The sequence below is a fragment of the Parus major genome, chromosome 21 (assembly GCF_001522545.3).
Source record: "Parus major isolate Abel chromosome 21, Parus_major1.1, whole genome shotgun sequence".
In the NCBI taxonomy this organism is placed as follows: domain Eukaryota; kingdom Metazoa; phylum Chordata; class Aves; order Passeriformes; family Paridae; genus Parus; species Parus major.
The window spans coordinates 5,271,467-5,299,462 of NC_031789.1; the positions used below are offsets into that span (position 1 = coordinate 5,271,467).

The 27,996-nt window shown below is 40.4% G+C and overlaps 1 protein-coding gene across 4 annotated transcripts in view; it reads left to right on the plus strand.

Annotated features, from left to right (window-relative positions):
- The first annotated feature begins 3 nt into the window (after window positions 1-3).
- Window positions 4-27,996, plus strand: part of CFAP74 (cilia and flagella associated protein 74) — a 38,764-nt gene continuing 10,771 nt past the window's right edge. For 2 of the 4 annotated variants that reach the window (XM_015648570.3, XM_015648575.3), the window contains exons 1-27: window positions 4-318; window positions 911-1,167; window positions 1,579-1,672; window positions 2,104-2,250; window positions 2,451-2,549; window positions 3,975-4,079; window positions 5,794-5,967; window positions 6,565-6,675; window positions 7,851-7,953; window positions 8,686-8,843; window positions 9,342-9,549; window positions 9,961-10,143; window positions 10,799-10,969; window positions 11,431-11,549; window positions 14,377-14,443; window positions 14,856-14,945; window positions 15,065-15,238; window positions 15,991-16,138; window positions 17,065-17,177; window positions 17,648-17,770; window positions 18,765-18,886; window positions 21,403-21,531; window positions 24,480-24,567; window positions 24,916-25,089; window positions 26,286-26,419; window positions 27,027-27,303; window positions 27,776-27,883. In XM_015648570.3, the coding sequence (XP_015504056.1) occupies window positions 942-1,167; window positions 1,579-1,672; window positions 2,104-2,250; window positions 2,451-2,549; window positions 3,975-4,079; window positions 5,794-5,967; window positions 6,565-6,675; window positions 7,851-7,953; window positions 8,686-8,843; window positions 9,342-9,549; window positions 9,961-10,143; window positions 10,799-10,969; window positions 11,431-11,549; window positions 14,377-14,443; window positions 14,856-14,945; window positions 15,065-15,238; window positions 15,991-16,138; window positions 17,065-17,177; window positions 17,648-17,770; window positions 18,765-18,886; window positions 21,403-21,531; window positions 24,480-24,567; window positions 24,916-25,089; window positions 26,286-26,419; window positions 27,027-27,303; window positions 27,776-27,883 (3,645 nt within the window). In that variant the 5' untranslated portion in view covers window positions 4-318; window positions 911-941. The other 2 variants (XM_033519307.1, XM_015648574.3) reach the window with 2 other exon arrangements.

Genomic DNA, 27,996 nt, shown 5'->3' on the forward strand with positions numbered 1-27,996 from the left:
GAGCTGGTCAGGGGCCTGAGCGCGGTCAGCTGTGAGAGAACGGTGTCGGGAGTCCGCCCCGGGGTGTCCTGTGGGAGGGCTTGGGCCCTCTGCCGGTACCTCAAACTTTGTTATTTGGGAGTTGGAGCCACACAACCTCACAACGCAGTGGTTTGGCTGAAAGCGTTGGGGCCACTGCTGCATTGGCAGCTCTTTTGATGTTTGTGCCGCTTCATAGTGCCACCAACATCCCTAAATCAGTAGCCCAGCGTAGGAATCCTGCTTGGCTCTAAGGTGGTTCGTGTCGTTTACTCATTCTTCCATACTTCAAATCCTGAGGTGTGTTTTCTCTGCTCCTTAACTGGAGAAAAATAGATGTTCTCTTCTTGTTGATTCTTCTTGAGTTCTGCAGAAGGATTTACATAAACACACTCAAAGCTGAGCCACCTTCGTTAAAATTAATCATATGTACAAGTCTCTCTGTGAGTAAGATGTGAACTGCTCAACCATGTGGTAATAACTCATTCTAGATGACATGCAGAATTTACTGAAATCTAATAAATTGTAACAATGTTTGGGAACAGTTTACTTTGCATTGGAGAACTCCACAAGACTCAAGAACAAATAGTGTTTGTTGGACTTGTGCCCAAATACTTTGGGGTAAAGTCATGTTATGAAGTGGATAAAATACATTCAGAAAGTTTATTACTGAGCTGATTGTTTAAAAAAAAAAAAACAGAGTCCTTGCTTTTCACTAAGACATTTATTCTAGTTGATATTCAAAACGTGTAACTAGCACAGAGGTATGGGGCTGTATCCAGTTATTTCACATGCATTAAGTATGTACTGAATGCTGTGAATTCACCTCCAGAGATAGTCACCACTATTGCAAGTTGTTGGACATTTGATATGTAAAATGTGTTCTTTTTAGTCAGCCTGGTCATTTGGAAAGAACTGTCAGCATGGAAGATCACGAGATCAGCTATAGTGAGGGAGAACAGCAAATATCTCCTCTAGTGTTTCTAGAGGAGGAAGAAGAAGAACAAGAAGAGGAGGAAGAAGAAGAAGTTGAAAGAGAAGAAGAGGAAGAAAAGGAAGAAGAACAAAAAGAGGAAAAAGTAAGACAAGAAGAGGAAAAAAAAGAAGATGCAGCTGATCAGCTTCCTAACATTGAAGAACACTGGAAAGGTGAAAATTAATTGTTTTGATAATTCACAAAAAAATGGCATTAATGCTAACTTAATGTAAGATAAACATATTAGATCATTGGCCAGAACCTATAAATACATTATCCTCCCTTCTCTCTCTCCCTCTTCTTGTCTGTGATTTTCCCACATAAATGGGAAAATTTTCCATTTATGTGGAAAATTCATGTCTTGGGGATACTTCCACATGAAGGCAGAGAGCATTCTTCTGTTCATTTGCAGGTGTATAATAGTCCTGTGTGTTTTGCTATATGAATTTTTTAATGTACACTGCAATAATGCTATAAAATGTCATCTCTGATTCTCCATGCTGTGACTTGACAGCAAATATAGAAAGCTTTGCATTTTAAAATTCAAAGTCTCTTTATTAAGCTGTTGTTTCAATATCTGCTAGAATATGAGCTGCTGGAAGAAGAGCTGGATGATGGTGGCAAGATGGAAAACAAGGACACTTCTGAAGATGTTGGAGACCAGTCTGATTCTAGCACGTAAATACTTTGTTCCAGTTCAAACAGAATTTCCTCTGTGGTGCTGAGTGACCAGCTGTGTATGATGTCTTAAACTAGTTTAAAACATTCCTGTTAAAATTGTAAACTATTGCTCAGGAAAACTAAATTTGCAAAGCCAAGGTGGGATCAAGAGGAGCCACAAACATTTTAAAACAAAGACACATCGTTAGTGCTTTAAATGAGGGTATAAATGTTCAACATTAGATATCCAATACTGAAAATCCTGGCTTAAGTCCATGCATGCAAACTTCCTGTGCTGTGTTCATGTTTCTCCTTATTTATGAAGGTCTTATTTGTAACAGTTCTGCTAGAATAAAACTGAAAGCAGGAATTTAAGGATATCAGACAAACTTCATATAATTACAGTTTTGCATTATGTTTCTTTGTTGGTTTTGTGTTCCAATTCAAAGGCAAAGCTCAGAACACTCTTTGGCCAATATTGGTAACATTAGGCCTCTGAAGTCTGCAGACAGAATTCTCATAACAGCCTTACAGAGAAACCTCCAATTGCTCGATGACATGGTCAGGGAAAAGGAACTGGCAGTCCAAAAAACCAGGTTTGTGTTTAAGCAAACATAATCCATCTGCACAAATCACCAACAAATACTGAGATACCGTATCTGTCATAAATACTAGTGTTTCTAGAACTGTGTATCTGACAGGAATCCTGACTGTGAATCTTGCTTTCAAAAATAAGAGTTTCACTGGGAAGAGAAAAGAACCTACAAAACATAAATTATGTGTTTGTTTCTTGCAGTGACATGCTGAGTGCCTGTCAGCTGCAGAGCAAGATGCTGGCAAAGCAGCTGGATCATGTAGACATGGAAATAGAGAGAGTGGAGGAGGCTGGCAATGTGTAGGTAGAAAGTATTTCTGGATACCAAGGATTACAGACATCCACTATATTCATTTTTTGTGTAATTAATGAGATAAGAGCAGAAAGAGGTGGAAACTTGGGAATGGGTAGGAAAGAGGCTTATATTTGAAAATGTAACAACGGGTATTAAATCAGCCTAGCCCACTGCTGTCAGTTATGTCTTTCTGGGTCTCAATCTTCTATTCAGTCTGATGAATCAAGATGCTGTGGCACTCCTGGAGGTCATAGCTTTGCTTCTGGTGATTACTCAGTCAGAGTTTATATGTATGTATATGTATATATTTTTTTAAATACACATATACATGAGCCATTCCTTTCTTGTGTTGTTCTGGAATTCAGGAATGCCTTTCAGGAGCAGCTCTGCATACAGGAGCTGCTGCTCTGAAACACTTGTGGTACCAAGTGGGAGGCAATTTACTGTACTCTTCACATTTGGTTTAAATAGAAAGTAGTGGGTGGCTTGTGTACCAGGAGCCAGAGGCTTGTGAACAAACTTTGCAGCTGCATTTCTAGCCTGTGTTAATCTCCAGGTTAGAGCAGTGATGAATGAGAGAAAGGAAGACAGGTTAACTTCCAGAATGGGAGAGCTGCTTAAACAAAACTGATGGGTTGCACCACTCCTGAGGTAGTGCAAGTGGGATCTCAGAGACAGTAACAAATCCCAGCGAAGACAGAAAAGCAGTGTAATGTTTATCCTTATGATAGCTCACATGGAGAGGTCTAGATATGGGAAAAATAGCAATTCTCCAAATCTCTTACATTTAGCAAGTGACTAGTGGAGTGAGAAAGCTTAATAAATTTCTGGCTTATGAAGTTCAAAGTCTTTATATTTTAGCAATAATGCAAATCCTGGCAGCCATTAGCACTACCAATGCCAATACAGAAATGTATTAGAGGAGTAGCTGCAGGTAGGAGATCAATTTTCATTTAGAGGATGGGAGTTTGAATATAGTCAGGCCACTGTCTTTGGATCCTGTAATACCTGTCTGCTAGGTTTCCTGGGGAGAGAAGGAAAATAACTGTGGGAATGCTGCAGTTGTAGGCTAAATATATGGAATACTGTAGTACCATTTAAAAAGCAAAATCGGTCTAGGTTCTCTAGGTTCACCTACATTTATCTTCATGAATAATACTACCTTTAACAGTTTGAGAAGTGAATAGTTGCATTAAGCTACTGGTCAGTGCTTTTGAAATTCTCATCTGTTCCTTTTAACCAGTGCGTAAGAGTTTAAAGAAAGTTCTGCCTCAAGAATGGACACTTAAAAGGTTAAACAAGAGGCTGCATAAATTGCTGGGATTCTGATGAATAAATCTGAGCCTCAGAGCTGTGCTTTATTCTTGCTGATCTTGCAAGGGGGACTATGTTCATGCTTCTTTCTGATGGGTTCTCTCTAATGTTGCCAGTGCAGCTGTGTCCCACCTGCAGGCCATGAGCAGCCGATTGTTCACTGAACTGGAGAGAGAGAAGGAGCTGGAGCTGAGACTTGCTCTGATATTAAAACAAAACTTGTAAGTGAGGGAATGAAGAAAGTGTGAAGGGAATCAATCTTTATTACACTCTTCATATGCTGTTGGATGGATTCAAAAGTAAATCAATAGAGAAATTGCTTGTAAATACTGAGCTACATCATTTGAGGGCAACTTTTAGTCTTCATTCCTTACAAAGCTGGGTGTTGTGGCTCAGTCTGTAAGTTAGTTTTGCACATGTAAATAAAGTTTTAATTTTATTATGAGAGGTGCATAAATTGTGACCTAGACAGGTCTCATTTGAAATGTAAAATAAGCTGTACTAAAGTAAATCTGTCTGTGAATGAGCATAAATACTTGTAATTTATGCCTCTTAGTGCTTATATAGGATATAAAGGAAAGGATGGAAAATGAGCATGGATGGAGACATTGTAACAGTACTGTGTATTTTTATGCCAAGCTAATATTGCTGCTTGTAATTGATTGTTTGCACAAAATACTTCTTTATATCAAATAGAGTAAAATTGTCTGTTGCAGGAGGCAACAGGTGAGTGTGTTTATATTTTGGTACCACAGGTACATCAAAGGAAGAGCACAGGCACGAGCTTCTAGCTGTGATTAGCCAAGTGGTTAATCAGGATACAGTGTATTCTGCTGCAATGTTGTGTAATAGCTTTAAAATGCTTGATTTGTTTATTGTGTGATTAGCAATACTCAGTACAGATTAATGTACTCAGCTCTATCATATCTGGCTCCTTCGGCAGAGTACAGAAGAATTAAAGCTGTGGCCTGTCCCTGAAGTTATTTATTGTTGAAGAAAAAGCTATTTTTAGAATTTTTCTTGGTTTTCATATTTTCTTCTAGGTAAATGGGAGAAACACAAACTTGAGGTTTATTTTTTTTTACCTTTTTTTGATCAATATTTTTGATGTGTTTGAAAGGGTTATGCCTTAAAGGGTTAGATATGAGCCTTAGTCTGGAACACCTGTGTCAATAAAAGGGTTTGATTAACAGTTGTTGGGAAGGTAGAATTAGAAAGAAATTATAAATATGACTTTGTAGCCAGAAAGGCTAAGGAAGAAATACAAATGATAGCACGGTTTGAATAATTCAAAGAAACCGGGCTGGTATGCCAGAACACATTCTTTCCTGCAATAAAACCAAGCTGAGACCCCTCATCCCAGCCTTATAAGGAAAGGTCTGAAGGACCCTGAGATAACTAAAAATATGCAAAAATAGCGATTTCTATAGGTTGTACACAAATGTTACTATATTAGTATACTTAGAAAGATTGGTTAGTAAAGGAATAGAATATTCAAAGGTATAGGTTATATAAGTAGTGGTATAGAAGAGCTCGGTCTCTTTTTTTCCGGCTCTCTCACTTCTGTTATGTTCTGTAACTCTCTTTTGTAGAAATCTTAAGTCTTAAACTCATGTATTCGTATCTTACCCTCTTTTGTATTGTTCTCCCTGAGCCCGCCTTGAGCTCTATCTGCTGGCTCATAGCAGGCTCTCTCTCTCTCTCTCTACCCCACGCCCTGAAATAAACTTCTAACACCTAACTCGATTATAGAGGTCTTTGCCGTGTCTCTGACCGTCCCCAGGAAGCGTCTCCTACAACAGTATGTTTTAAAATAATAAAAGAAAACATGGTTACATGTTTATTTTCCCCATAGGGCCTTCCCTACTCAATCTTATCACCTTAAAATGAAAGAATATCAGTATTCCAGTGAAAACAATCCACATTTTTTTAAAGGGTTGAGCTGTGGCAGATAGAAACTGAGCAGGGAAAATACGACATCCTCTGTGAACAACTTCAAAAAGACGAGGAGGAGCTACAGATGCAATACCAGGAGGAGAGAGAAGTGAAGATTTGGAAGGAAAAAATAACAGCCCTGCAAGCAGAAGGAACACATCAGACTCGAGAGAAGTAAGATCCTCAAAGTCGGAGCCTGCTGCCTTTCTTGTTTTATTTTCAGCCAATTCTCTGCTGCAGGTGCTGAGATTAGCTAGTTCAAATACTGGTGCTACTGTGTGTCATAGCTGAGTGTGCTTAAGGAATATTTGATGAGGAATATTTGATGAGGAAATGGAATTAAAATAAGAATTGGCCACGGCCTTGCAGTTGTGATCTATGGGAATAAACTTGCTAATAAAAAACCTACAAATGCAGGCTTTTTTCCCATAGGAAATGAGGTATATTGGGTCAGACTAACTGCATATGTCTGCAGTGCTTTTGGCCTCCAGGAGCTTCTGGACTTACAGTGAAGTCCACTGAGATTTCCTAGAGCGGAAACAGACACCAAAAAGCATAAAAGTGCTCTTCAAAAGCAGAGCAAAAGTATGTCAGTCTGGCTTTTGTGAAGTTTATCACTTTGTCTATAATATGGGGGATGTGGGGAACAGACAAATGTCCTAATTTCAGCACATATTAGTAAACTCCCCAACCCCACCCTGAGGTCTCATTGTATTGGAATCAAATTTTCCTTAGTCCTACTGCAACTGTTGGTTTGTCTGTGTTTTGCAGAAGAGAGGAGGAAGCCTGGAGAGAATGTGAAGAAAGAAATAAAAAACTTCTCGAGAATGCCAAAAGGAACCATGAGAAAGCAGTCTGCTTCCTGAGGCAAAGCATGGCAAGGTGGGGGTTCACACCTTTCCTGTTGAACATTCTCTGCTGAGCAGGAATTTATCGTCCAGTCTGTGGAAAATAATGATTTTTCTGCAAGGTGTGTTTTCTGTTGCACCTGGAAATCCCATGCCAGGTACAGTGTGGTGAAGCACTGAGATCTTACCAAGCACAAAAGGACATGGAAAGAAGAAAATCCACTCAGAGTCCTAGCATGGCCTCCAGATTCCCTGGAGTCTTTGTCCTAAGGGCTCTGACTACTTGGAGGCACTGATAATGATTTGAAGCATTTTATATATATATGTGTGTGTGTGTGTGTGTGTGTGTGTGTGTCATTAACTGAAGTAGTATAACTAAAATCTGGGTTTAAAACCTGCCCTGTGCCATTCTATGTCCCCTCAGAAAAATAAGCATCAGTGGGTTGATGGGCCATTTCTTTGTGTTCCTGCTCTGGTTGATTTTAAATTAAATGTTCTTTAATGAGTTTATGTTATTACTCTGGTGTTGAATTATTATGCTTCTGAAGAAACTGAACATTTATACTTATTTTTACATATACGCAAATATTAGGACTTAATTTTAAAATTACTGAAATGTACTGTTTCTGCACTGGTTTATTTTTATTAGATGTTGTGTACAAACTGATCATAATTAAGAAAAACAAAGACAAATAGATTTTTTTTTTTCTTTACAAATGTATCAAACATATCAATTTTTTTCCTGGTTTCCTATTATATTAGGTGGAATATTCACAGGTTTGATCCCTGCCGACATATTTCCATCTTGCAGAGTTTTTAGGGTTTATTTTTAGTGTGGGTGCATGTGCTTGGCTTGTAAAATTTTGCTGCATAAGGTTTAGATAGTGCTTATATGAGCAACACCTGAATTCTTTATGTTAGCAGTCAGTCATGTCATAACATGAAACACATTCTTCATATCCAAAATTAAAAAAAAAAAAATAAAGTTGTTAAGCAAAATATTTGAAAACCTGTTGGCACTTGGAGCTTGAGTGGTGCCGTGTTTGGAGGAGTCTCTGACTGTTCCCCTGTGCCCACAGCCAGTGCCCTCCAAACGGGTTTACAGCAGCAATGCCTGGGGACATTGGTAATTACTCCTTGTCAGCTCAGACCTTCTAATACCAAGAGCTTTCCAGGATGAGTGCCTGAAAGATTTTACTTTGCTTACAGAATTTGTGAAAAAAATGCAAAGGAAGAAGTGAAAGCTCAGGAGCATATGGAGAGAAGGATACAAGCTGTGCTTTCCCTGAAAACCAGCATCACTTCCAACAGGGTACTGATGGGAATGAAGTCACTGACTTGGGAGGCTGCTGGGTTCTAGTGCAAGTCAGTTCAGTTTTCCTTCCAGAGCTGTGAAGTGATTTTTGATCAGATCAGTGACCAAACCCCTTGAAACAGGGGACAGTTTAACCGTTGGAGGGATGGCATGAGATCTGTGTGGGCAGGTTTTGACACTTCTGCTGATGCAGTTTATTCTGTCAATAGTCTAGTTGTTCTGTGAGGGGAACTCTCTGGGAAATAATGAATACTAAAAAAAATTCTCTGGAAGTTCAACCAGAAGGATTTTCAGTTATTTGGATCCCAGTGCAGAAATATTCCACATGGAGAAAACATGTGGAAGAAAAACAGTTATTTGAGAATTTAAATAGTATAAATTAGGAATTTCTGAGCTATGCTGCTTTGCTTTTCTATTTATGTTCTGTAGAATCTGAGGGAATGATCTTAATTTAATCTGGATTTGATTAGAACTGTTATCTTTCCACATTCCTTCATTAAGCAGCATTTCAGGGGCAGGCTGGTAGGGTAGAGAAGTACCCTGGACCTAGTCAGAGCTTTCTGCATTTCAGCACCCCATGACTACGGAGAATATTACAGACAATACCTTCTGCTTCAGAGACATCCACCATAAATGTATACTTGGATAAGGGGACCAGCATTACATTCTCTGTTTTATATTCTTTAATATGTGAATCAAATATGTAACTGGTTTGTGTGACTTTCATAGGAAAGGCTCCAAAGTCTCCAGATTTTGAACAAAGCAAAGGCCTTGGAAGCAAAGAAGGAGGAGATGAAAATGAGGGAGGCCATCCTAGCAGAAGGGAGCAATGTTATCAGGGAAATTTTTCTCCATAAAGAACAGCAAGAGCATGAAAAAAAGAAAGAGTGAGTATCATATCCGTATCAAACTCTGCCTGCTCCCTGGAGCTCAGTCAGATCCTGAAGGCAGAACATCTCTGATGCTGCCTGGAAGGAGTGAACTCCCTCTCCCACTGTGTGTGTGACACTTGCACAGTCTGTTCTTGGTGCCCTGAACTCCTGCCTTAGGGATGCCCAGAGCACCAGAGCTCCCTGGGTGTTCCATGATCAACTCTTCCAGGAGTGGAGTTCAATGACCCTAAACTGAAACCTGAAGTAACTGTCCTCCTCTGAACACTGTGAAAGTCTATATCAGCCTTCTAAAACACTGTAACTGAGTATATTTAGTATGCAAAAGGCTATAAACAGCCTCCGAATCACTTGATGTCTTGGCACAAATTACCACTGTGCCCAACTTAAAGACTTGCTATTTAGCTAAAAGGCTTCAAGGGAGCTGAGTTGTAGTTAATATTATTGGTAAACAACTGTGTTTGGGTTAATATTTCATATAATTTTGGGTTACAGAGCTTTTAGAGAACTGCAGAAGTCAAGAAAAATGGAGATTGTGTCTCAAATTTTGCAAGAAAGAGCTTCTATTCACAAGCAGAGAAAAAGTCGGTCCCCTACTAAGGCAATTATGGCTCATGGTAAACTTGAGGATCCTTTCCTGCAGAGGGGGGAAGCCTGGCAAAGTAAGGAGACCTGCAAACATGCAGGTGGGGAAATATCACAGGTAATCAAAGGCCAGGAATTAACTCTCTTTAGATTGTTTTGCTTTTTTTTGTTGAACATGCAGGTCATCAAATTCTGTTTAAAAATAGCACAGGCTACAACTAAACATGAGACAGTAGAGAACAAGAGGACAGTAATTTCCCCATCAGATCTCTTAATATCTGTTAGTTTCCTTTCTCTCAAAGGATATATAGTGACTTTTAACATAAGATTTTGTCTGTATTCAGTGTTTTAAAAGGGGATTGGTCTAAGTTGGCATCTTAGGCCTCTGCGCCAAAAGCCAAGAGGCCAGAAGGCCAAAGACTTGTCATTTTTGTGTTAAAAGATCTCCTCAGAAACTTACAGCTGTTAAAGTAACTGTTCTCTAGTCATTCTTAGCTGTATCTTCAAAACCTGTGTTCTTTCATTGAAGTCGTGGCACTCTCCATCAGTTTGCTCCTTGGCTGGGGAGGAAACTGTTCCCGAAGGAGAGAGTTCTGAGAACAGACCCCAGCACGTGCTCTGGGAAAGTGGTGATGAGGACAGAGAGAGGGACAAGACGCTCCTGGTACCAGAGTTCCCAGGACTTTGGAGTCAGGAATATGACTTGCATGAGGTAAATGTTGTGATATCTCTTGTTAGAAACAGAAAAGAACCTTGCTTGATACCAATAATTGTGTATTTTGCAGTTAAAATGCAGACATTATGTTATTACATAGATGCAGAAATTCAGATGTGAGAGTATCATCAGTCATTGCTTTTTGACACTGGTCTGGAGGAGAGAAAACAGTACTTCAGGTTTAGTTCAGAAATCTGTGAAGACATAAATCACATTATGTTTAATTGTTTGAGTTTAAGAAAACTTCAGAATAGATCCAAAAAAGTCATGTCAGTACATATTCCTAGACTAGCATGGAGAAGCACTGGACCATGACTGAAACATTCCAGTGAAGTCAGCTGATATTTTTTTTCTCAAGTTTAATAAGCTGAGGGGGAAAAAAAAACCTTAAAGTGCAAAAAAGTTAATTCTGCCATGAAAAGCATGATGATGTAGTGTTGGGTGATGATAAACTGCAGAATAGATAGCTAGGAATCCATTCAATTCTTCATATTGAGGTCAGGATGCTGAGTTTGACTGGAGAGAGCCAGACGAAAGCTGGCCAGGTGCTGGAAGATTCCTTTTGCAATCTTTCTACTGGAGCTGCAGATTCTGTGATCCCACTCAGAATGGTTTTTCCACACAGGTGTTTTTTCTGCATGTTCCTTTTTAGGTGCCCAAAGCAGAAGATCCAATACAGTTGGCTATAAGGGCAATGATGAAACAAATAGCTGAGAAAAAAACGGAGAAACTCCAAACTGGAATTCTTCATAAGCAAACTGTGCCTGGCCAGGGACATAAGAGCTGTGCTTTCCACAGCAAACCCAGCTGCATTCATTTCAAGGTCAGTGGCCATTCTGCATGGAAATGTAGAGAGGTATCTGCTGGAGGTATATCCCTATAGATCAAGATTCTGTTGCAGCCTTTTGTAGGTCTGTAATGAAATTTGAAACAGCTCTTGCCTTTTTCTCTAACAATCTCTTAGTTAAATGATAGATTAAATAAACTAGTTATTTTTACTGTCTAAATTATAAAATTTTTCTTAGTGGAGTTTAAATACTGTGAGAAAGGTGAGCAGATGATAAGCTCCTGTTGGACTGTGTTGCGTGTTTTTTGAACGGCAGCATGACTAGTACTTGTATATTGTTTGTAAATACATTATTACTGTAAAATAATGTCCTTTAAGAAGTGGTGAGTCCCATGCAGGTAAATTTCATTTAGTCAACAATACTGTTAATAACTCACTTAGACCATGAGCATGATATCATGTCTCTGACATTCACCTGGTATGTTTGGCATTCCAAGGATTTTGATGTTGGTCAAATCTACAAAAAGAAGATAGTTTTGACAAATGCATCCTACAGTGCTAATTACTGCAGGCTGGTGGGAATCAGTGAATGCCTCAAGGACTTCATTAGTGTTCAGTAAGTAAATTAACTGAAGTCTTCTTTTACCTTTGTACCACAAGAGCTGGAACTCAATTCTGTATCAACTGAAATTTCTGCTTGTCGTGGGTTAACCCTGCAGGCAGAGAAACTCCACAGGGCAGCTCCTCAATCCCTCCTGAGTGGGATGGGGGAGAAAACTGGGGGGGAAGAAACATGAAACTTATGGCTTGAGATAAACACAGCTTAATTGGACAGAAAAGGAAGAGAAAAAAACTGATGAAATAAAGGAAATCAATCTCAGAGCAAAGAGCACTTAAATTGCAGTCCTGTGGTCTTTCCCATCAATCTATTCCTGTAATCCTGCTGCCAGGTTATGTAATGAAGCACTGTGTCTTCATTATGGGAGATATGTTTTCAGTTGGGAGATTACAAATTAATCTCATTTTAACTACAGTGATAATTTTATCTCACTGTTTATAAGTAAACAAAAGGAGGTATCCACAAAATGTTTCTTTTTAAGAATCCAGATACCACCTCTCTCTGGAGCTGGACTGAGCCTTTAAGTAAATAAAAGGCAAATTGTGAAAAGTAGTATTTCTTAAAAAAATTAAGTCAGGAAAAGAATTTATTTACCTGGAATTCTGTGAAACAAACAAAAAAAATTATTGTAGTCTAGCCTAAAAGTGAAAAAAATGCTAAAGCTCCTGTGTGTAAGTGGAGCTTATGGACAAATAGGACACATGAAGGTGAATTGATTTGGCTTTTGGAGAAAGTTCAGGTTTCAACCCTTATGCTGACCTGGAGAAGCCACCTGTGGGACAGTTTAATGACAACCCAGTGAATAAACAAGTTATTTCATCACTGTAAGTGATTTCATACTCCAGAGCTCCTTTCCCAGCTCACTGTCCACTGTCTTTGTGGGGATAAACCGCACATGGAATTTCTGGATCATCTGATAAGGACAGGATGGTCCAAGGTGAAGCCATTCCTTGACCACTTTGCCCCCACAAGAGTCCCCAGGAACGTGAACAGAGAGTTCTTGACTGAACAATATCTCTGGAGAGCTGTAAAGTCTGAATCCAGCTGCTGTGGGTGGATTAGGAAAGGTGTGGAGCACTTCATTCCCAGCCTGATGGAGGTGGATAATTGAGCAGGACACAGAAGAACCCTTCAGCTACTAAACCTGCTTTGGTGCTTGACTCCATGTGTAGCTTCTGATTGGATCAAAATCACATGTGTGGATTTAATTTTGACCCACTTACACATGTTTAATTTCTGTGACAAAGCCTGAAGCTACTAATCTGACAAAATGAGGGTTTTCTGTTGTCAAAGACTGATTTTTTTCTTCTCATTTAATATGTTGGACACTTCCATATGATAAATCAGCACCTCTGGTTTGTGAGCGTAAATTAAACAATGCTTTTTGAAAGCCATAAGTCTTTCCTTGTTATAATTGCCTTTCAAAGTACCCTCCAAATACAAATGAAACATCAAGAATTGTGAATGATTTTTCAGTGTCTGATAAATTAATTAACCTTTTGAAAATTAAATTTCTTCTCCATACATTTGCCAGATGGATAGCTAGCAAAAATAATCCAAGATTTTTTTCTCCATTGTCATGTTGAGTAATAATTTGACCAGCAGAGCACAGACCTGTGTGCACTGATCCTACACTGTATAAAGTTTATTTCAGGTAGAACCAGACATAAACTGTTTATTACAAAATAGTTTTGCCAAGTATTTTGAAAATACCCAGCACATCTACACTGTCATGGTGCACTGTCCTTGGAATCAGTGCACAGGTATTTAGAGACATAATACTTAAGAGCTGTTGTCAGTGGCAAGCACTGTATTTGCTGCTGAAAAGCTTTATTCTAGTGGTTAAAATGAGAATTATTACATTCCATGCAATGGAACCTCTCCTTTGCAGAGTGGTTCTCTGTGGGTTTGTGTGTTTGGCAGTTTGTGTTCTAAATCAGAACTATTTTGTCAAAGTAACAGTTGAAATAACTGTTCCTTAAAGTCATTCTCAGGAGAAACTGTCAGGGACCTGTTCAGAAGATTAGGATGCAGGTGCTTATTCGTTGTCCACATTTTAAACTCATGAATTCAGAAATGTTTTCTTTCTGAAAATGTTTCATTTTGGTTTGGTTTGAGTTTAATTTTGTTTTGATAAAACTGTGAAGGGCAAATGGGTTCTGTGTCTCACTTGGCTTAGGGGCTCCCATGGCTGACAACACTTCCTTATCTCCTCTGCCTCTTCTGCCAGGCAGAGCAGGGCTCCAGGAGTGCCTCAATAATTTCATTTACAGTGCAGCTGTGAGATGCCTTTTCTTCTCATGGGCATTTTCCCTGCCTCACACAGACCATGAAATGAGTGGCAGATTCTATTCAAGATAATTTTGATACAACTAGAAACAAGTAGCACATTCTGTAATCATTTGCATGTCCCTACTTGGGTTTTTCGTCTTCATTTTGTGTTTGGACAGGGGAGATGTTACAGAGCAACATTAAAATGGATAATGGGAGAAGTTGCTTCCTAATTGTCTGACAGGGCAGTTCCACCTGCTCTTGCTGATTTTGAGCCTCAGCTTCACCTCTTTGGCTACAGTCCCTGTATTGCCTTTTAAAAACAATTTTAAAAACAATTTATTCTTTCTGAATAAAACCTTATTAAAGAATCAGCCTTTGTTGTTTCCCAATTGCAGCAAGGTTCTGTAGCCTTTCATTAATCTGTCATTCATTCTGACTTTTCTGATAATTAGTCCGAGTGAGGGAAAAAAATAATCTGCCATTGTTACCAGAGCAGGAGCTGGGTGTTCCATCCACAGCTTTAATTTGGAATTTTATGTTATCTCCATAGTTTTGACCCACCTGGCAAAATATCTTCTGGGATGTCCTGTGAATTCCTAGTAACATTTAAGCCAATGGTAAGTGTACAATGAAGAGAATCCTAGTATAGGCGACTAGTCTGATTGAAACCATCATTAATTGAATTTCTTAACTATTAACAAGGAAAAAAACCTACGTTTTTAGAAGAGCTACTGTTGTATATGGACAGCGGTGTGCATGTTCAAGCTCTGATAAATTGTCATAACGCAAATTCTGAGGGCACATTCAGAAAAATGCCTCCAAATGAGAGCAAGTTTCCAAATATTTATAATCTTGCCCAACTAAAGTTAACCAGGCTGGCACAAAGACTGTTTTAAAGTGGAAACATAGAATCAGTAAGGATACATTTTAATATGATACTCCAAGAATGAGTGAAAATATTTTTTATCAGACTACATAGGCTAAAACTTCTGAAATTACTTAGGGTTTTTTTTCTGTTTTGGTTTCTAGATAAATGAAGAACTGGAAGGAACAGTCATATTTATGGCCCAGACAGGTTCTTTTTCTGTTCCACTGAAATGTACAGTCAAGACCTGCATTGTAAGGGACCTCTTTTAAGCATGTGGATAATATAATTATTATTATAAAAAGCGGATGCTCATTTAATTGACATTAGTGCTATGTAGGCCAGTGGTAATTAATGGTTTATCTTCTCACAGCTGGCTCTGGATAAAGAGCTCATTGACTTTGGCAGCCTTGTGGTGGGAGAGACAATTTCACGGACCATCAGCCTGACAAACAGCGGGGCTTTGGGAACCAGATTCAAAGTTCAGACGTCAGCAGGTGCTACAAGTACCCTCAGAGCAACAGTAAAAGCTGCTCCTGCAAGAGTGGTGGGTTCAAAAGCACTTCCCTAAAGGAGTAGAAATGTTCTGCTTTGGGAAGTGTGGTGGGGTTATGCAGAGTCACAAAGCAGCTCAGGTCAGAAAGGACTTGGGAAGATCATCTGGTCCAACCTTTGGTACATTTGGGTCAATACAAATATAATCTGTTAGAACCAAATATTGGAAAATAAAAGCAATTACTTTGTGAGAAGTGGGGAAACCAACAATGCTGATTTTTTAAGTACTTTAGTAATTTATGTAATGATTCCTATTTTATCCACATTCATGACAATTAGAAGAAAATACTTCAGTTAATAGAGGAGATTCTGATAGAGTCATTAAAAATCTTAACTTGTGGAGGGCAGAAACGTGAACTGGTGCAAAACTCGCAATGAAGTGAGGGATGTGATAAAGAGAAGGCTGGTTTCACCAGACTTAGTTTTGACATAGAGCTGACTGGGTTTCCACTAGAAGAATGTTGGTTCTGTTCATTGTAAAGTAACTGGCACTGCATTGCATTGCTCCTGTTACATTATTTACCTGTTTGGGGCAGCCAGAAAAAACTCAATCTGCTCATTGATAAAGGTCTTGTAGAATGTGCAGTTCTTGGAAAGTGTAACACATTTCTCCATTTATAACATGGAACTGTTGCAGGAAAACACAAGTCTGATTTGCATAAAACTGCTGGATAGAAATGGAGCTGGTACAAGGCAGAGGAAAAAATCCATCGGGAGAAAATCCATCTCTGTGTTTCCTAATAGGTCACTCAACATCCCAGTGCCCATGACCCTGAAGAGGAGGGCATGAGTCCTGTGGCAGCTGGAGATCCAAACGAGCAGATTTGTGCTGAGCTCAAGGAGGGGGTGACCCTCTGTGCAGCTCAGGAGCCCAAGAGCAGCAGTTCCATGGGTGAGGTGATGCTTTGGAACATGGCTCTGCACTTCCTCAGGCCAAGCTTTATACAGCTGTAGTCTCCTGTAAAGAAATGAGCAATTCGGTTTGCAAAGTTACTCAGTAAATTCATCACTCCAGGAGTAATGTTATATTTCTTTGCATGATGTCTCACAGAAGATTGCTAAAAATAATGTCTTGACACCATTATATCAAAAGTAGCAGAGAACCTCACTGCTCATTAGTGATCAACAATTCAGTTTCAGAAGAACACAGTACCCAACCAGCTTCAGAAATTGCAAAATTGTTAACATCATCCTTGTCTCAGCAACTGAATCCCCACTTCTCAGAATAGCAATCCACATGACAGGTTTATTTTTATAGTCTGTAATTCTAAGAACTAGGAAGCATAAAGATGAACCTCCTCAGACATTTTCCATCTCATTCCTAATGTTTACTATGTGCTTAATAAAATCCAGTCTTGTAGAAGAAAGACTTTCTTAATTTGTTTCTTAACTATATTCTTTAACATTTCTTCCCAATATTGATCATTCCAATTTCAGGAAGCTGACAGTTCCATGCAAAGTGGTTCCATGTGGGTGGTTTCTGCAGGTCCTTCTGGCTGCTTTCCTATATCCCTATATTCCTGTATCCCTGAAATTGCTCTTGAAGGTCATCCCCTCTTCCAGCTGTGTCTGTATTTTTGAACCATTCATGTTACTTAGCAGTGGAAAGCTCAGGTGCCTCAGGTAGAATTCCAAACTTGACTAAAGCTGGGTGGCCAAACAAATATTTCCTTCCACGCATTCCAATTTTCCCATCACTGCTATACATGCTTAGATTTGCAATATTGACTCAAAGTAATGTGCTTGTGCTTTGTTGGATATTTTTTCAATGGACACATTCAGCATTTTGTTTTGTTTTGTGTTTGTTTCTTTCCCCAGAACAACTTGGTCAAGGAGAACTAAATACCAGATCAGATCCAGACACAAATAATGCAGATAATTTATTGGAGTTTTTTCCTGAAGAAATACCAATTGAAATTATGCTTGGAAAGGTAATGAATGCTCTGAGATCCAGACAAGATTTCCTTGGTCTAAGCCTACATCAGATAAATTGCTGTGGTGAGAAATGGTCAAGTACACATGGTCATTCCAAGTCAACTAGACATCACTGTATCACAGTTAATTCTTAAAATGAAATCACAGCACACTATTCCCCTTTCTCTTGATCTATACAGACATACAGTGCTGAAAGATTCTGTGTACATTCACATTTTCCACAATTTAACTCTTTTTTCTGCTATATGGTTCAGTGGTTAAACAAAGTCTGGTGACAACACAGAAGGAGGGGCAGGAAGAATATCTGGGAAATGTCAAATTTGAGCCCTATTATTGTTCTGATTCGGATTTTTCCTGTGCATAGTGAGTTCAATTCAATTACCAGGTGTAGTAGACTGTGCATGTATCATTAGGTACAGCCTCTTTATTTCAATGCAATTTCTAGAGTTTCTTTGTTGTTGCTCAGGTGACTGAGGGTGAGATTGGACCCTTCAGCTTAGTGAAAATCCCAGTCCTGTTTGTCCCAGCTGTCCCTGGGGATGTGAGGGCAGAGTTTGTGATCGTGTTTGACAACCCAAACTGCAAACCAGTGAGTGACCTGCTTCAAAACTTGCGTAAAATAGTTTAAAATCTTCTCATTTGTGCTTTTTTCAAGAATGATGTATTAGGTAGTTTGATGGGAGGTAGTTTAGTAAGTCATAGCTCTTATTTCTGATGCAGGATGTTTGTTAAACCTGCTCATTCTCTTAGTTTCTATGCAAATAATACCAATATCCCCATTTTATTAGACATCATATTAAAAAATATCTCATGTCCTGGAAGCCTATGTGGAAGTATTCTCCCTTATTCCCAGTCCACACAGTTTATTTCCTTTCTGATCTATCAGAATTGGAATTATTTTGCAGGCAGTAGTGAAGCTGATGTGTGAAAGCTGGAAGAGATGACAACTTTAGTTACCACTTCAGCATATTGTGATTCTAAATTTTATTTGAAGCCAAATTCTGCTTGGAACAGTTCACAGAACCTTGCCAAAAAATAAAGACAAACTTCCCAGAAGCTCAGCAGCCAGTCTTGGCAGTCCGTTGGGCTGCAGAAGGAGCTGCAGATATCTGCTGAGGCTCCTGTGGGCACCTTCTCCACCACTCTCTCCCCAGGAGAGGAGGGCTTTGCAGGGCTTAGCTCCGTGGGCCCTGGTGCCAGACCCAGGTTACTGCAGGGAGCACAGCCCTGTGCTGCCTTCCCTGCATTTCTGTGCTGGCTGAATGAGCTGTAGCTCCAGGGGACCCTGGATTTCAGCCCATTCACTTCAGCTAAAGGCACTTTAAATACTTCTTTTCAGGCAGATGTTCTTCCTTCAAGTTCCCTGTCAAAGAATCCATCCCAAAGTATAATTATGTTTTTCTGCTGGAGCACTTGGGTTTACTTTGCAAATGATTTTCCTAGGTCTGCTTCATGAAAGAACCTGTTGCTCCACAAATAATAAAATATTTTACTCTGTTGAATTTATAGCAGAAATTCTTGCTGTAAGTCAATAAGAATCTGAGACTGACAAAACTAATCCCCTGTCATTGCTGCCCTGCCAGCTGAGCTTCAGTGCCATTGGAGTTTCTGTAGATGTGCCCATCTGGGTGCCCCAGCCCAGCGTGGACCTCAGAATCTGCCTGTATGAGCGGCTGTACCAGGACAGCATTGAGGTGTGTAGCAGGTGAGCTGCCCTGGGGCTGCCTCTGGCCTTGGCACTGCAGGGGCACATCCTGAAAGCCTCTGAGCTCTGGAAATTGGTCTTGGGCATCCTGCTATTCCAAAATCCTAACCACAGCCTGAGCTATGAGGTATCCACAACCCTCCCCACTCCTGTCAGATTCCCTGGGTTGTTCCTGTTCTTTGGGGGAGCTATGAAGCTCCTAGGGAATGGCAATCCCACAGTTCCCTCATGTGGAATTTGCACACTAAACATTTAGGGAGATAAATGTGTCTAAAATTAAGTGCACATTGGGTCAATTCAACCAGGAAATTTTGTTGTTTCTCAGCTATTTTGTATTCAATTAAAGTCCTGGGGGGACCTAGGATCTGGAAGCCAGTTTCATGAGAGTCTTTCCAGACCTGGGATTAGATGCTGGATAAATCATTTCAGTCCTTCTGCATTCACTCTAAAATGGGAGAAGTGCAGTTCTGCTCACCCATGGAAGCATTAAGGTGTCCACTGAAAGGACAGGTCCCTCTGATTACACAGAGAGTGACCAGACAGTGATTGACAGGGGAAAAATATCTGGGTGTTTAAAATTCAAGTCAGTCACATCTGAAGACTGGTTCTATTTGCACTGTGATATAAAGGGAATATTCCAGCTCCTTGGCTTCTGGAGATTTCCTGCTATTAAAAGTAGTTATGAGAACATTTAATTGTCTTCAGGTGCTGGGTGTTTTCCCTCCACCTAATGCAGTCACTATGGAGTTCTTATTTTAACAATTTGCATTTCTTGGAGTCTATTTCAATAGGATTGGGGTGGGTTAGTGGGAGGGTGGGGGAGAGATTGCTTATGTGGAAGGCATCCATTCTAAACCTCTTACCAGAATTACAGACTGCAGAGATTCTTCACAGTTGGAAAGAAATGAGTAAAACTGTTATCTCAGAAATTCAGCTTACAGATATGACAAGCACAAGTTGTTATGCAAGTGATTTTACTTGGTCTAGATAACCCAGGGATAAAACTTATAAGTATAGAAGCAGAATAACTCTCCTAACAAAACTTAAGAGTTCAAGGGGATCCCAAAGGTAGAAGCTGTCAAATGGCTTAGGGCAAAACTTCTTAACTGGGGGAAAAATCCTGTTGATCCTTTGCCAAGTTTCACTAAATTAAGAGCACTTAGTATGTAGTAGCCTTTCCTTAGTGCTTGGGCAAGTCAAGGCTTTGATTTATCACCCAGTTTCCATAATTAGGAAAAATTGCCTGTTATACAGTCAGGTGGGCTGAAATTCAGTATATTTCATGTGCAGAAATACCGTGTATTAACTTTTTATCCTGCAAAAGTCGATAGATTTCATCATTCTGTTGTGGCCTGAGCAGTTTCTCCCTCCAGGAGCTCCTGACATGTCCCTTGGTGTATCAGGAGGAGGATTCCTCCTGGAGACTGCCTGTATCCACTGGCTGTGACTTGTAGGCACAAGGGGAACATAAAGTTTCCAAGTGAGTCAGGTACCTCTGGAACTGGAATGTCCCAGCAAGCCCTGGTGAATTGTAAAATATTGCTAATACTGGTTTTGTTCTGGGTTTTAGTTGTTTGTTTTTTTTCTGGCCATGAAGACCCTGGTAATCAGGCAGCATAAATAAGCAGCATAAAGGGTCTGAAAGTGTCTTATCAGAATTGTGTTCAATAGAAAGCATTTTGAAAAGTAATTTATTTGGCAGGTTATAATCTGCACTGATTTAATGAAGTAGTATATAATTCTCTTAGATTGTCAACAGTCAGAAATCATTGCAGGCTCCCAGCCCCACTTGCTGTAGCTGTTGATTTAGAGGAGACCATCTGGCCTGACAGCTTTGAAACCAATCCAGGGGAAGGAGAATGACAAGCTGAAATATTTGTAAATTGCTCGGCAATTTTGCACTTAGGCATAAAATTCCAAAGCAGGGGATGATCCATGGCTATTGCTGTGCTATGATATGGCCAGAATTCAGTAGACAGGCAGAGGATTCCTGGCTTCCTATGTGCCATTCCCAGAGCAAATTGATTCCAAGATTTAGCAGAAGAGCTGGCAGGACCAACTCAGCCATGCTGTGACTTGCAGCCCTGCAGAATCTCTGCTGGTGGAGGACAGGTTACATCTGTTTAAAGAAATCACCAGGCTTCAGTCATCCTATTGATCCAGATAGAGCCAGTATATGTTAGGAGCAAATAATCATCTGATATTTCACAATAGCTTGGCTTTGACTGCCCCTGACCTGACTTAGCGCTGTGCTGAGCTCTGACAGTTCTCTTTGAATCAGCTGGTGCACTGTTTGCTACAGCTGGGTTTGTTACAGAACTTCCAAGTCTTGTTTTCTGTACTTAAAAGAGAACACAACTGTGTGAACTTGCTGTAGCAGATTTCCCTGCCTATCATTTTCAAAGGAAGCTTGGGATTGTTCTGGTTACAGTGCAGGGATGGGGGCAGGAGGGCTCAGACTCCAGAGTCACTGAAGTGGCCTCAAAGCCACCCAAGCATGTCTGATGTGTTTGCAGAGCAACAACCAAGCTGCGTTTGAAGTTTGAGGTGTGCAGAGAATTGAGCAAGCACATGGAACTGCTTCCAAAAACAGGCCACATTCAGGCTCAGTCATCCTTCACCGCACAGCTCAAGTTCCTGCCCAGGTAACCAACATTAATCCAACTCTAATCTTTCAGGATTTCACACAGTGTCAGTGGAAAAGCTGAGCAGGGTTGCTGTTTCCTCCTGCTGTCCAGGCTGGACCTCACAGTGCTGCTGCAGTGCAGGTCTGGTCTCCCCCCTGTCCCCCTGGAAGCTGCCAGATGCTCCAGGAGGAAATGAACTTGGCTGCCAGGGCTGTGAGGCAATGCCCTCCCTGTGGTGACAGCAGCACAGTGACAGTCTGAGCTCTCGTATTCCTGGGAGGCTGCTCCTGTTCTGTGGGAAGCTATTATTGTCCAGGAGGGAGGTTATTGAGGCAGGTGGCAGCTTCATGGATCACTGATTGAATAATTTCTGGACAAGAACTCCTCTGTTTGCTAATTTAGGTGAGAGTGGTTGGGCTTCCTGTCCATGTCTCTCCTCCCCAGGTACATTTTTCTTGAAATGATGATGGTTTTGATAATCAATTTCATATTGTGTTTTATGTTACATTTCCTGATGCTAAAAGCTTTATCCCAGCAAGATTTGCTTCTCCATTTTATGAAACATCTACAAATACAAACATAGCTCAGTGATAGGAAACAATCCCAGTTTCTAAAATTTAAATAACAGAGCTCCCATCTGCCACTGTTCCTTTTATTTACCTCATCATTGCCATCCTATAGAATTTAGCAGGCCATTGTTTTCAAAAAATAATGACTTATGGAATTCATTTTGGTGTACAGCCAAATACTTCAGTGTCTTTGGCTTTGACTGCTGCTGCAAACCTGCTGCTTCTTTGATATGGATTTTTAGTCCCGTGGATTTGTGTTTGGATTCTCACAGATGTGCTCAGCACCTCTGGATTCTACCCTGATTTCAAAATTTTCACCAGGTTGGTATTCAAAGAACGAAATGTATTTACAGTTCTTGCAGCATCTCAAATCCCATCAGGTTATGACAGTAACATGATGACATATTCTGTCCCTGAACTTCAGCTGCTGCAAAGCACCGCTACCCTCTCCAAGGGGATGAAAGCAGAGCTTGGATTTAGAACCTTAATCTTCATTTAAAAAACAGGGAAGCTTCAGCAAGGAGATTTGATGAAATTAAGGCATTTCTGACACACAAAATAAGTATCTGGCTGTTTCGGGGTATGGATCAGTTTTAAAGACCTAATGCAGGGGACACTGCTGGGAACTGAGGGGAAGCACTGAGCCAGTGACACATTTCTGTGAAGGCCTCTTAGTGAGCTGGCATTAGGAGCTCTATTAATAGAGCAGCTGTGTTACAAGTGACACCAAAGGGAAAGGAACCCCCCACTCAGCAGTGCTGAGGGAGCAGGGAGCTGCCTGATGGCTTGGGAAGTTTTCCCGAGTGTTCTGTGCACACAGACGTGCTTGGGCAGGTGTTCCAAAACCCAGCTTCTGAGAGTTTAAAGCCAACATTTCCAATTTAGTTGAAGGCACATTCTCTACTCTGCTGCCTTTTACCATTTCCAAACACCATGTTCTGTAGTTCCCTGCATTTGGAACTAGTCCTGCTCATACTGGCAGTCTGAATCTGATTTGTCTTTTTGTGCTTCTCTTTAACTGTGCCATTTTCAGAGAACTTTCTGAAGAACTCCAGGACTTTTTCCCCAAGGTAATTTAGAGTCCATCCCCATGTCCATAGAGTTACAAGTGTTTTCTTCCCCCTCTGGATTATTATGAAATAGATTAATTTTTTTTGCTATTCAGAAGACCTGTGACAAAGTGAAAGCTGATGCTCTGCTCCTCACTTCCACTTAACCTCAGTTCTATGTGTAAAGAAATTCCCAACACTTTTCAACATCACTCTTACACCAAAATAACAGCAAGATTTTGGATCACCACAGCGACTGAGTGACTTTAACAATACATTAAAGAGTTGCATGCAATTCCATGAGTAGTAGTAGAACATGAGCACTGTGGAGATCCAAGAACAGGAAGCAACTCACTCTGGTGCTCTGAGACATAAATAGAACAGCAGAGCTAAAAATGCTCCAGGTTTGTATTGTCTTGGCTTGAAGCTCTGAAATGGAGCTTGTGACAGCAAGATGCTTCACCTAGAGAAAACCTGCATATTCCTGCATATAAACCTGCATATAAATTCCCAGTCTGGTTGGTAATCAGGCACTGCTGGGCTCCAGGTTTGTTCACTTTATGTCTCTGCTTTGGGATACAAACTGGTTCTGCCTCAGGCTGATCATTAACACCAGTGGCCAGCGGGAGCCACTGCCTTGGCTGGGCTGGCGACATGCTGGGGCTGCAGCAAAGCTGCACAGGGTTTATATTCTGATTGGAGAGTAAGCTTTTAATTTTTCAGAATTTTAAATGACCGGATGGCATTTAAAAACAAAAAGGATAAATGTACGCTGACCTCTGTGACTGCTCTTAAAATCCCATGTCCAAAATCCTGTCTTTAAAAACAAAAAAAAATTCCAATATAACTGTACAAGGTAAACCATTCTGACATTGCTGTCTTGCAGCCCATGCCCTCCTGCTCAGAACATTGCCTGGGAGTCCCAAGATGAAGGAAATCTGGGACAAATCCAGTATATTTTTGACCTGACTGCATCTTCTTTCCCTTGGTCAGGAGGTGGGCCTAGATAGGTCACTAATTTTTTATTGGTATTTTCTTGCACCATTCTTTTACCATTTTCTCTAATATTTGAATTTATCTTGAAAGCAGAATTTTAATGAGAATTCCCTTCAGTGAAGAACTGGAGTTGATGCTTAACCAGGTGAATGCTCCAATTTGAGGACAATTAAATGAAGATTAAAAGCTTTGAATAATAAAACTTTCAGACCTTAAGTAACAGGATTCAATTTGTTTTTCTTTCTGTTTGGAAATAATCCATCAAAAGTCAATTGTTCCTCTTGGTGAGAAAATAGTTAGAATGTTTTAATGGCACTTACTGTACTTTGGATTTGTACTTTTGTGTTTTCAGGAAGTCTCTTCCTGAAGATGCAGGGAGGTATTTCAATGCAGAGACAGGAATCCTGGAGGTTCCAGTGACAATCCTCATCGTGGACAAGGTCAGGGAGTTTTGTGATGCTGATTATCAGACTGACAGTTTATGTAAATTATTTTAGTGAATGTTCACTTAAAGGTACCTAATTTTAGATTAGTTCTTTACTAATTGGGGCTCTGTGATATTAGTAAAAGATGCTTAAAGTGCTAATATAGATTTGATGTTTTTTTCTTGTCTCATGTTTGCAGTACAGGAAGTTAAATCCTTTCTCCTCAGTGCTGGTATCATGTTACTGTCAAGGAACAGAGTAACTTTTTCTTGCACTTTTCCTGTTGGAGGACATTTCATTTAAATTCTGTCCTTACAACCCACAGATAGAGGTGTTAATCCTGTGCTTTTGCATTTGTTTCAGGCTAAAAAAGTTAATTTTACTGTCCATGCCATTCTTACTACTTCTGATTTGGAAATCAGCCCAGAACAGATCAATTTTGGATACTGCACGATCTATGAAGCTGTACAAGCAAACATCATCCTAACAAACAAATCCATCTTGCCCCAGGAGTTTGGATTTGTGGGACTGCCAGAGGTACGGATTTACCCACAGGCAAAAGAGTACACCTCCTCTGCTGTCAAAGATTTCAGTGTCATGGGAACATCTTCAGTGTGAGTGTAAATAAATCATGACTGGTTCTTGAAGCCCCATGGGAATCCTGCTCCCTGTGGACTTCTGTCCTGGAGTGTGTGAATCTCCCTGGGTGACACCCTCTGCATTGGCAAAACAATGCAAATCCCTGGGAGGAGACTTTCCTGTCCCTGATCTTTTCCTATCAGAATTCCTGGGTTTTTACACCAAGAGATTTCCTAAGAGAACACCTGGGGCACTTTTACCATTATATAAAACAGGTTTGGGGCTGTGGCCTCAGGTAAGAAATGTGCCCACTTTGCACCAAATGCCCAAAGGCTTTGCCTTTAAAGTGCTCCTTGGGAACCATCCCAATCCATGCCTGGGCACTTTCTGAGTCACTAGAAGTTGATGTGAAAGCACAAATTTAAGCACAGGACCTGCTGGGTTCATGTGGGCTGGGTCTCCTGAATAATTTTTTGGACAAAGTTTGTTCTTCAAGCTCCGTAATAGCAGTATGAAATGGCTGGTCATGTTGGCATCAGCGCTGGAGGAACCTGGCAGTTAATTAGGCATTGTCCTGTTCTCTGCTGTCTTAGGGATTAAAATCAAGGAGTAGATAAAATAAATTGTTAACTTCAGCTTCATGGAAGCTGTACTTCCCAGCATTGTTTCCTGAGGAGCTTGAAGAGTGATAGGAAGACTTTCTTGACTCATCTTTAACTCAAGCACAAACCACTGCACAGCTGTGGATGTGGAACTGCTCCTGTCCCTGTGGTGTCCCTGCCTCAGACAAGAATCAGTTCTCAATGACATGGGGCAGCTGCTGAGATTTTTACCATATTACATTCAGTTTTATGTGAAGAGTAAATGAACATTAGAAAAAGGTGATTTCCACAGATGGGAAGAAGCTGGAGAAGGGATTCTCCTGAAATCTGAGTTAATGAATGTAATACCTTTTGAGTTACTTTGAGATGAGAAGTCTGCCCCTCAGACTCTGGACATTGACTTGGACAAAAACTTCTTCCTGGAAGGTTTCTCTTTTCCTGACAGTTCCACATTTAATAACAATTTTTTAAAATCTTGCCAGTAATGTCTTATTTTATATTATTAATAAACTGATAATTTAACTAGTAATTTCTTATCCTGCCATTTTGCAGTTTGTTGAAGTTCAGCCCAACAATGGATTTGGAATTATTCTTCCCCAGGAAAGCCTGACACTGGACATAATCTTTAAAGCCACCAAGGCAAAAGAGTACAGCTTTGAGCTCTCCTGCAGGACAGAGATCAACAGGTGTGTTAATGCATGGACAGCTGGGAAGCTAAAATCTGAATGTCACTGAGCTCCTACTGTTAATCCAGTTCAGAAATTGAATCCCTGCCTGCCTTGGGGAGGTGAGGCTGGGATAAGGTGAGGCTGAGAGAGGTGGGAATTCTCCAGGTGCAAGAGTTGCTCAGTGTCTGTTGGTTTCATCTTAAGTTTTCACATCTGTCTTTACTGAGATGACTTTTCCCACCCCTCCTCAAGTTTATCCTTGTCCCACACCCAAGTTGCAGCCCCTCAACCTGCAGTGCTCTGCTGCTTTTTCAGTACAATTACTGAAGGAATTGTTTTTTGTAAAAATGCTTTACTCCTTAAGCCAATGCTACTGCAATAATTATGGCATAAACTTTGATTTGACTGTATGTATTTCCAGAAGTTCACAGAGGAAGAATTCAAGCAGGGACTCTGGCCAATTGTGCCTTAAAAATAGATAGTATTATTGTTCATCTTTAGGCAAAATTCCCATTGCAAGCTTGAAATTCTGCTTAAATAGGGACTACAGGATTAGCTCCCTATTTTCCGGGCTGATTAAGACACTATTTTATGATGAGACAATTTATCATGTGTTTATTTTTAGACAATTCAAGCTGTCATGCAAAGCAGTTGGAGTCCACCCACCTCTTGAATTGTCTCATTCCTTGGTTCAGTTTGCTGCTACAGTCCTGAACTCTGTGTCTTCAGCCACCCTGGATGTGCTTAATTCCCACGTGGACAGGAACCCCCTCACTCACCCTGTCTCATGGATTGGCAGTGGGAACCCTGTCCCAGTTGGCCCCACTTGCTTTGAATTCCATGTGCCCCAAGACTGTCCTGTGACCATTACACCTTCTGTGGGAACTGTGCTGCCTGGGCAGGTAAATTCACTTTAAATGTAGGGTGTTCTGCCAAATCTTTGATCATCTGTATGCTTAGAAAGGCTGTCACTTGTAAACAAAGCTCAAAACATCAACTGTTGTTAAAATAGCTGGAATATTTTGTATTGTTTGAAAGAATATTTTAAATCAGACAGGAGGGTTAAGCACTGAATCTGGCTAATGCCTTATAGGAGTGCTCTGTCCCCAGTGTTGTCACTGTGATTGATGTGAAGAATGTTTAAATATCAAAAGTATTGGCCATGTAAAGTCAAGCCACTGTACCATCCTGGACTTCCAAAAAAGCTGCAAGTGCCCTTATCCTGAGGATGCTGTGATTTCCTCAGAGCAGAAGTGCACTGGATGTGTGAATTGTGTGCTGCTCTGTGTGTGCTCCTGTTGAGCTCTGTAGGTGTCACATGTGACTGAGGGTTGAGCTCTGCCCTCACTCCTCTGTGTGCTTTCACATTCTCAGAAAAGCTCCATCCGAGTATCCTTTAGCCCGGTGCTGTCAGATCAGCAAATCAGGGAGGAGGCAGCACGGAGGCTCAGCACAGCAGCTGTGCCAGAGGCAGGAGCACAGGTAAGGAATGCTAAGAACAGCACATGCTGGTGATCTGTCACTTCCAGATATTTGTTTCTCTGGATGGTATTTTTATCATAAAATTATTTGCATATTAATGAAGCCCAAGCTTG